Below are 9,327 nucleotides of genomic sequence, written 5' to 3'. Positions count from 1 at the left end.
GAGGCGTTGAGAATAGACCCTCCCCAGAGTCCCCTGCTCCCCAGGGGACCCCACGCCACTCGGCTGCCCCAACTCTCACCCCAGAGCCCGCATTCCAGCTAGTCCAGCCAATCTGAGCCTCTCAGGAAATGGCGAACCTTCAGGTCATAACCGCCGCAGCCAAGCCCGAGCCTGGCCTGGCCTTGTCCAGTGGCCACCCCTGGTAGCAGGAGATGCCTGGGCATGGTGAGACCACAGGTAGCTTTTGGCTTTTTTTGGAAGTGCAGTCCAAATAAGATTTTCACCTCCTTTTTTAAAAAAACAAAAAAAACAAAAAAAAACACGCCATCATGCTTCTCCCCACTGGTGTGACTTCTACCTGGCCCCCTGGCCCCGCACCCCCACTTCCGGCTCTCATCTGGGGTCCTTGCCGGAGGCCACTCCAGGCCAAAGGCACAGCAGAGAAGCAGGCCACCTTTCTACCAAGGCCAGGGCACCTGCCAGGCCGCCTGTGCCAGTAAACAGCCGTCCAGTCAGGCTCGGCGCTGGCTTTCTTCCTCCACACGACCATTTATTTTCTCAGTCGATGGTCTGCTGGCTTTTTCTGTCTAGCAAGTGCTTTAAAGAGAAAAAAGGATATGAAACGAAACGTCTCGCTGCCCCAGCCTGTACCCCCGAGACACAATCCCCAGTTCCTTTTCTCCACACCACCGCCCCCAAAGGGAAAAACACAGGGCTCCCTCAAGGTCCCACCTAAGTTGTCAGCGCCGCAGCTCCTGCTGGGACGACAGCGAGATCCCCGCCCCCACGTCCCCTGCACTGCCGCTGCTGTGTCACCGCCAGGCTCGGCCGCAGCCGCAGTCACCTGCGGCGGCGTGGGAGTGGGGGTGGGGGTCACTTCTCCAGCGCGCTTCCTCCTGCCGTTCATTTCAGGTGGAAAATGCACCTTCTATATTTAGACGTGCCCGGCCCTACCCTACAGCTGCTCTTCCTAGGGACGGGGAGGAGAGCCTGAGGGGGAGCACGCTGTCCCCAGAGGGGCGCCGGGGAAAGAGGCGGAGGTGAGGCGGCCGCGGGGAGCGGGGCGCCAGGTGTGACGCGCTGCCGCAGCCCCCGGCCCCGCCCGCCGCCCCTCCGCCGGCCCGCGCGCGCGCCGGGTCCTAGCGCCGCCGGGCTCCTCCGGGCGGGGCCGCGCAGCGAGGGCAGGAGGCGCCCGGCGCGCGCACCGCGCTGCAGAGGTTGCTAATATTGGGACCTGCCGCAGCGGTAGCAGCGGGAGACCGCAGCATGGCTGTCACCCCGGGGGCCGTTCCCACTGCAGCCGGATGAAAGACTTAAATAACCCTCCTTCCCCACCCCCACTGCGCACAGCCACCCACTCAGCCACATCCCAGCCAGGGAGAGTGGCACCGCGGAGCGCCAGGCGCGCCCTGCCCCCGCCGCCGGCTCCCGGCCGACCCGAGAGCTCCCGGCTCCGCGCCCCTGCTCTCGACCCGGGCCGGGGCCTCCGCTGCCGGCCCTCCCGCCCACACCGCCCCTACCAACCCGGTCGGCAGTGCCAAGCGAATCTAAGCAGTAGAGATGTCACTTCCTTGGCGACACCTTTCTCCAACCTCCAGGATTGGGGGTGGGGAGTGACGAGGTCTAGCTTTTTGTTGTTGTTTTATGGTCTTTATTCAGCCGCGGTACCAGCAGTCCTTGTCCGCGGTCCCCACCTCCCTCCCCGCATCCTCGCTCTGCCCGCGTCTGCTCCTGGAGCTCTAACGACCTGACTGTGCGCAGCAAACGTCCTGCCCTACAGGTGACCGCATTAAAATAACAATAATAAACAGCTCGGGGGTGGAGGAGCCGCGCTGGCACACCCACAGTCGCCCTACGCCAGGCCCAGGCGTGCTGCACCGGGGTTCACGGGGGTCCGGCCACGGCCGGGCTGGGGCAGTTCACACAATGAGGTGGGCCCTGGCCCTGCCCTGCCCGCCTCCCGGCGCCGACAGGCCGGCCCACCCCGGGAGCTGGAAGCGGGCCGCGGGCTGGGCTCCGGGGTAGCGGTTAACAATAGCTCGCCGCCCCTGCGCCCGCCTCCGCCGGCCTTTGTCCCCCAACCCCTTCCCCTGCGGCTCGGCCTTGCGGGGCCGGAGCCCGACCCACCTCCCGGGCACCGCGGAGCCCAGCGACTCCCCGAGCCCCGGCTGTGCGCTTCCGAAGGAGGGAGGAAGGTCCAGGATGGGACGGGGGAGATCAGGGTCCGACCTCCAGCCCGTCCTCGGTCCCCGCCACCAAGTCACCCGCCGCGGCGCGCGCCTCCAGCGGTTCCCACACCGAAAACCACGGAGCAGCGGGGCGGCGGCCGTCAGCCCCCCGGACCCGCACACACAAAGAGAACCGAAGGGGCTCAACTTGGGCCAAGAAACCTGATTCCCAAACGCGGCCATCAGTGCGCCAGCCCCCGCCCGTAGCCCGGGACACGAGTCAGGAGTCCCGCAGGACCGCGGGGCGCACCAGCCGGGGAGAGGGAGCCGGACACGGAGCGCGTTAGGACCGCGCGGAGCTGGCCAGGAGGCCGCCGAGAGCGCCGCGGGCCGGGGCTGCGGAGCCGGCACCTGCCAGCCCGGAGCGCGAGGACCCGGCTCGGCCGCCCGGCGCCCGGAGGCCCCGGCCCACGCCGCTCGCCCCTGCGGGCGCGGCCGCGCGCCAGGGCGGCCGCTGCGACCCCGACACCAGCGATCCCACCCACGGCGCCCACCACCCGCGTCCGGGTGCGAACGCTGGGCGCGGTGGCAGCCCCGAAGCCGCCCCATGGCAGCACCGATAGTAAAGTTTAGTCGTCGCTGTGCAGCAACCACTTTGGAGAGGTGGGGGGGCGGGGGGTAGGCGGTGAGAGGTGTGCAGCCAATCGACCGCGCAAAGCCGAGAGCCACCGGTTTATTTATTTATTTTTAGCTAGGCAGGAATATTTGCACAGTGGGCTCATTTGGGGGCTGAGGCTCGGTGGGGGGCAAAGGGAGGAAATGCTCGGCCACCCCTCTCAGGCCTGCCTCCTCCGCGCCTTCTGGCCTCGTCCACAGCCCCGCGAACCCAAACAGATAGTTTAGATTGTGGTCAACATCTGGCATGAAAGCGGGAGGGAGAAATTCACCGCGGGACTGTTTTTTACGACCCATTTTAAATGTTGTCAGGTGGGTCCGTTCAGAAGTTAACTCCTTCCAACAGTCTGGTTGCCCAAACTGGCGCTTTTTATTTCTTTTTTCTTATTCTTTTTTGTGGAAGGAGGGGGGGGAAAAAAAAAACAGAGTCCCCCACCGGGTGTGGGCTGGCTGAGCCCGTGCTGCTGGGCTCAGGGTGGCCCAGCCAGCACGTGTGTGCAGGCATGAAAGGGTATGGTCACCAGCCCTCGTGTCTGCAGCCTCCATGCTGAGTCACAAGTACCCTCCTAGGAATTGAATGCCCTTTAGAATTAGCTCGCAGCTTTTGCACGCGCACACACACTCACACCAGAGAGCCACACAGGGACCCATGCAGGCTGCACACTATGAGAATTACAGAGCGCAGTAACAACTTGATAGCTGGAAAGGACAGGCGCCCACAGAGAGCATCCTGCTCCCTCCCACGTCCAAACTGCGACTTTGGTCCACCTCCCCAGGGGGTTCAGGCCCTCACGGTGGGGATCCACTGCAGGCTTCATTAACAATTCAAGCAGGATTCTTGTCGGAGGGAAAGCGAAGGGGCAAAAACTTTTTGGGGCACAAGGTGGTAACAAACACCGCCTTCCGGAAAATGCATTTTTAAGTTCTCAGCAGTTAATCATTAAAGCTTTAAACTCATGGAATCAGTCCTTTCAAAAGAAAACTTCCTAAACCCCCTCTTGCCCTGTATCTGATGCAAAAGAACGAGGGACTTGAGTTATATTTATAAATCATGCCCTCCTTTAAAACAAAAAAAAAAGAGAGAGAGAAAAGAAAAAAGGAAGAAGAAAGGTCTTTCAGGATTTATCAAAAAGGCCAGGTGACCTTGGAATTCCGAGTGCTTTTTTTTTTTTTTTCAAGTTTGGCCAGACAGAGACACTGAGTGGTGCATTCCCCTTCCGCAGCCTGCCGCCGCCACCCCCCCCCCTTCTCTCTGGCAGTCACACAGTAACCCTATCATGTCACCCACAGACACTAGAGGGTTAACGTTGTACCTACCGAAGCGGCTGTGGTCCTTCCTGGTTCCCTGGATAGTACCGTTGGGGAAGATTTCCAAGTGAAATCCAGTCCTGCAGTAAAGCTGCCTCCGCCTGAGAATCCCCTTTAAATGATCCAAGTCCGTGACCGCCGGTCCCCGGGGCAGTCCCCCGGCCTCGGACTGACCCAGGTGGTCACTTAACAAGACGGGGCTGTCCACCGGCAGCACGGGCACATTCCCAAACGGTACCGCATCCTGCACACCGAAATAGTTTCCAACTTCACCTAAGGGAGCCATCAGAAGGCTGGGCTGCTGGGGCACAGGGATAAACAGCAATGATGGTGCCAACCCGGGAGATATTAGGCGAGGTATATCCAACTCCCCTCCCTTACTGCGGCTGCAGAGAGAGAGAGAGAGAGAGAGAGAGAGAGAAATGTTCTTTTCTTCAATCCATGAAATGCATAAATAAAAGTAATCTGCTGTTTCACTGGCACAGGTTCAAGGTCAAACCACTAATAGTCTAAGAAACCAGCGCTTTATACTCACACATTGACATGCTGATAAACATATCTATGTATCTCTATAGAGAGAGCCCCAGCTCCTAGCAGACAGGAAGGTCTTCATCCCAGCTGGCCGTCATCAGGGAAAAAATCCGTAGTTTCTCCATTTGGTTCCAGATCGGAATGACCATAGCAACTTCAATGCCTAGGCGTTATTACAGGATTTTTAAGATGCACGGGCTACGTCAGAATCCACGGGTCCTGACTCCGGGAAGGCATGCGCCGTTTTTACTCTGACCGACTCTGCAGACATCAGCAGGAATCCTTCCAGCGGGGGGGAAAAAAAAATCTCACGTTGGTGGCGGCGACGAATCTCCCCTCCCGGGCCCCCCTCCAAAAAAAAAAAATCAATAATAATAATGAAAAGAAGAAGAAAACTTTAGGCGTCCAAAGCTGGGATCCAGGGTTGTGCAGCGGCTCGGCGGAGGTCCATTGGCTCAGCACCGGCGGCGAGCGGCGAGCGAGGGAGCGGCGTTCGGGGCTCGCGTGCGCCCTGCGGCCGCGAACAGGTGTTGCCGCGCCGGCTCCAGCCTGGTGGCGGGCGGAGCGCTCGTCCTGCGCAGCCCCGCCGGCGCGCAGAGTGGCGCAGCAGCGGCATTGGGCCGGGTTTAAGGTAGCGCCGCGCCGCCCGCGCGCCCCGCGGTCCTAGCGCCCGCCCACCCTCCGCACGGCGCTGCGGCAGGCCAGCGCAGCCAGCCGGGGGCGACCTCCGGGGACGACCCGGGAACCCCGTTTTACAGAGAGAGATGCCCCGACAGAGGCAGGAGGCACAAGCCCCGAGGCCCTGCGGAATTGGAGCTGGGTCTCTGAAATCTGGCTCGGTCCAGTGATGGAGGTTCAGACTGGAAAGGGAAAATAGTTTCGCATGGACTCTAACGTTGCATGAAAAACACAACTTAGTTAAGAGAGTCGGAGGGAGGGGGGCCGCTTTAATGGTACTAAGAGAACATGGCAGTTTGTCCTTCATTCCTCTGCCAAACAAACGCAAGCGCAAACTGTACTGCAGGTGAGGCGGGCGGACGCGACCCCAACCCCAACACCTCTGACTGTCGCGCGCGCACGCGCGCGCGCACACACACACACACACACACACACACACGCAGGCAGGTGTGGCCTCCGGGTCGGTTTTGTCCCGGCTTTCTGCGGGGCATCTCTGGTCGGCTCTGTTCGGTCCCCCCCCCGCGCTGCGCAGGCGGCTGGGGGGCGCCCGAGACCCGCCTCGGTCCCCGAGTGGGACCCGCGCGCGTCCGCGGAGAGAAGGCAGAGAGCGCTCCAGTGGCTCCCCCCGTCCCCAGACCACGCTACTCGGGCACGGAGAGGCGATTCCAGCGTCCCCTCCACGGCCTAAGGCCGTGAGCGCCAGCCGAGTGGGGGGCTCCCCGCTCAGCCCCGCGGAGCCACACGTGGAAGCCTGGGCTCCAAGGTCAGGCTCAGGTTTCTGCTCGCGGACTGCGCGGCCTCTGCGCCCCGCCGAGGCCGGGACAAAGCCGCCGCCCCGGGCCGCCAGGGGCCCTGCGGGGCCGGGCTCGGCGCACAGCCCGCGGCCGCGCGCTCTGCGCGGGGTCCCCGCGGTGGTCCCCCGCCACGCGCGTGCGCGCGCACACACTCACACTCACACTCGCCCCGCAGCCGCCCGCGGGCCCCTCTCCCTGCTCCTCTTTGTTCACATTGTCATAGACATGGCCCGAGTCTCGGGTCAGGATGGCGAAAGTTGGCCAGACTTGCGCACAGCCGGCGACTGCGGGGCGCGCGGTGAGGAGCGATGTCCGGGCCAAGACTGGACCCCTGCGGCCGGCAAGGGCATCGGAGCCTTCCTAGGGCACGAGTCGGAGCCGCCTAGGCAGGCAGCCCCGGGCCGGCGAGGCAAAGCAGGGCCGCCCCCCACTTGGGACGGAAGGGGAGACGATGAAAGGCAATGATGAATTTGCAGATTGCTCAGGCGACCTGGGGCGACCTCACTCTCCCCCCGTGTGGACAGCGTGCTCCAGCCGCGCGAGGAAGAAGGACAAGGACCAGGTGACCCTCCCTCCTTCCCATCCCACACCCATTTGTCGCAGTCCCGGGTCATTGGGTGTCCAGCGCTGGCTCCTTGCGTCCCGCTCACGTGCTTAGGAAGCACCAGCGCCCTGCCCCGCGGCATTTCCAACAGACACATCCACGGTGGGATGCAACGTTAACTGCTCCGTGGCAGACACAAGAAGCTGGGGAGGAAGTGTCACTTCCCAGTGAACCACCCGAGCAGCTCGCGTTCACCTCGGGGGGCAGCCAGCAGCGCTGGGTTAAACAGGGGCGTTTCTGGACCGCTCGGGTACAGCAAGCCGGGTTGGTTACTTTTGTATAAAACCGGCTGAAGAAAGGGAGGCAGGCAGGCGGAGAGAGAGATGGGGAGGGGGAGACCAGCAGCATGTGGACGTTCCCACTGTAGACAAGACTGGGCCGATTTCCACCAGCTGTCTCCCACCACATTCTTTCGGCTGGATTCAGACTGTCAGCCAATGAGCAAAGACCATTTCCGCTTCCGAATCCTGAAGCCTCGTGACTGTCACTTTAAAAAGCAATTCAGCAATGGGAGAGAGGGCTAAGTCGCTGGTGGAGCATTCCCCCACTCAGAAGCAGCCTCCTCTGGGCTCCTCTCCCCCACTGCCGTCTGCCTCCTCCCCGTTTCACCCGCCTCCCGGGCTGCGGGAAGGTCGAGATGCTTCCTTGCCCCGGGAACCTGCGGGTCCGGTTTCTCTCCCTGCTTCTGTCTGCTCTGCTTCCTCTGACAGTCACAGAAGCAAGGTCTTCCTCTCGCTATCACATCTCGGTTTTTTTTTTTTTTTCAGAATTGCCACCCTTGGCTGTGGCTACTCTTTCTAGGTCCCCTCCCAGCTCCTCCAGGATGAGTCCCTGTGTCCAGGCCTGGGCTGTGTTTTACAAGTGTTCTTCAATTAGCTATAGAGGTTAGGCTCCAGGAGGACTGAGGCTTGGCTTTCTAGAGACAGGCGGTGTCATTGGCATAATAACGCCTGCCTTGGAAGATTGTTGTTAGGCACAAAAGGAAAAATGCACATAAAACAGGCCGCACACAGCAGACACCTAAGGCAGGGTAGCTATCATTGTACTGGTCCGAATATAGCTCCCCAGGGACTTATGCCCATGGGGTATTGGGCAGATACTATTCCTGATTTCAAGCCCAAAGCTCTCGTGGGCTATTTCTTCTCGAAATATTTTAATCCTTCTTGTTTCCTCTTCTTCCTGTTTGTCATCTGTCTTTTCTGCTGACAGTTTAGTACTTAGGCCCAGATGGGAATAAAGGACAAGGGAAGTCAAGAGAGACGTAAAGAAGAACTGGGCACCAGCGGAGGGCAGGGGTCAGGATTCCGGGCCTGGCTCCCCAACCCCCGCCCACTCGGGGACCTCAGGGAGCTGCTGCCGAGATGGGTTTATGATACACGTATGTAAAAACGGCCTGTAAGCTCTCAAGTCCCTATGACTCTAAGGGGACCGTTTGAAAAAAGTGCTCTGTTCACCCCCATGGCTTTGTTCCTTAACACGTGTCTGCCTCTTGATTTCCTGCCCCCCAAATGCAGATCGTCACTGAGTCCTTTTACTTCTTCCTACAACTGGCAAAGTGTAACTGGGCCACTGTCCTCTACCTCCATCTCCCATTCCGCCCCCCCACACACACACTCTACAGCCCCCAGTCTGGGGCCCTTGTTTGGCAGCTGTGAGGGTATGGGGTACAGGGGAGGGGTTGGGAAGGCGAACATCTGTTCCCGGTCTGACCCCCGGGCACTGGATGGTAAGAACACAGAACTGCCATGGCCGGCGTTTACTCACTGCTTACGTGTTCCAGAAATTCTGCCAAGCGCCTTTGTGTTTTATCTTTTTATTCCTCAAAACTACCTTACGAGGTAGATGCTCACATCATCCATTTGACACAGAAAAAAAACTGGCTTTTAAGGAGTAACGTACCTGTTGCCACCGGGCTAATCAATGATGGAACCCATTCGGTGACCTCGGACCCCCACTGTGTAGCACTGCCCTCTGTCATAATAGGCATATACTTTTAAATGTCTGTAAGTAGCATGTTTCCATAAAAGAGACATAAGTAGCTTATGCACAGATATAAAAAACCAGTTCAGAGACATAGCGAAAGAATAAAGATCCCAGTTACAACAGGAGAAAAAAGCAGACGAAGATGAGATTCTTAGAAATAAAATTAACAAAAATGGGCAAGATCCATGTGAAGAAATATCTCTCTAGGGACATGAAAGAAAACTCAAACAAACAGAAAGGCATACGATGTTCTTAGATTTTAAAGAATTCGATTTAAAGAATTTGATACCATTGAAGCTTACATAAATATGCAATCATTCCTAAATTAACCTAAAAATGTGATCACGATCAAAACACCAACGTTTTTATTAGAAAAACTAATGCGAAAGTTAATATAGAAAGTTAAATTTAAATTGACAAAAAATATTTGAAATTTATAAGAAAAATAAAGGGGTAACTAGTCACGCAATATTTTAAAATATTTTAAAGCTATACTAATTAAAACTGAGTAGTATTGTCATGTGAATTATTCATTATCAGCATAGAAGTAGAGCCAACACAGTAAAACAGAATAAAAATTATGGCA

At 58.5% G+C, this 9,327-nt stretch overlaps 1 protein-coding gene across 1 annotated transcript in view; it reads right to left on the bottom strand.

The window, feature by feature from the left end:
- The window catches only part of FGF9 (fibroblast growth factor 9), a 28,474-nt gene extending 23,448 nt beyond the window's left edge, over positions 1–5,026 (bottom strand). The window contains exons 1-2 of the mRNA XM_039863307.1: positions 4,687–5,026; positions 4,161–4,537 (exon numbers count right to left, since the gene is read on the bottom strand). Coding sequence (XP_039719241.1) covers positions 4,161–4,437 — 277 coding nt within the window. The 5' untranslated portion in view covers positions 4,438–4,537; positions 4,687–5,026. The remainder of the gene's footprint in view (positions 1–4,160; positions 4,538–4,686) is intronic.
- Positions 5,027–9,327: the final 4,301 nt, after the last annotated feature.

This window comes from Pteropus medius, unplaced genomic scaffold (assembly GCF_902729225.1).
Source record: "Pteropus medius unplaced genomic scaffold, Ma_sr-lr_union100, whole genome shotgun sequence".
Lineage (NCBI taxonomy): Eukaryota > Metazoa > Chordata > Mammalia > Chiroptera > Pteropodidae > Pteropus > Pteropus medius.
The sequence above is the reverse complement of the archived record's forward strand: the minus strand, read 5'-3'. Positions and strand labels throughout refer to the sequence as shown.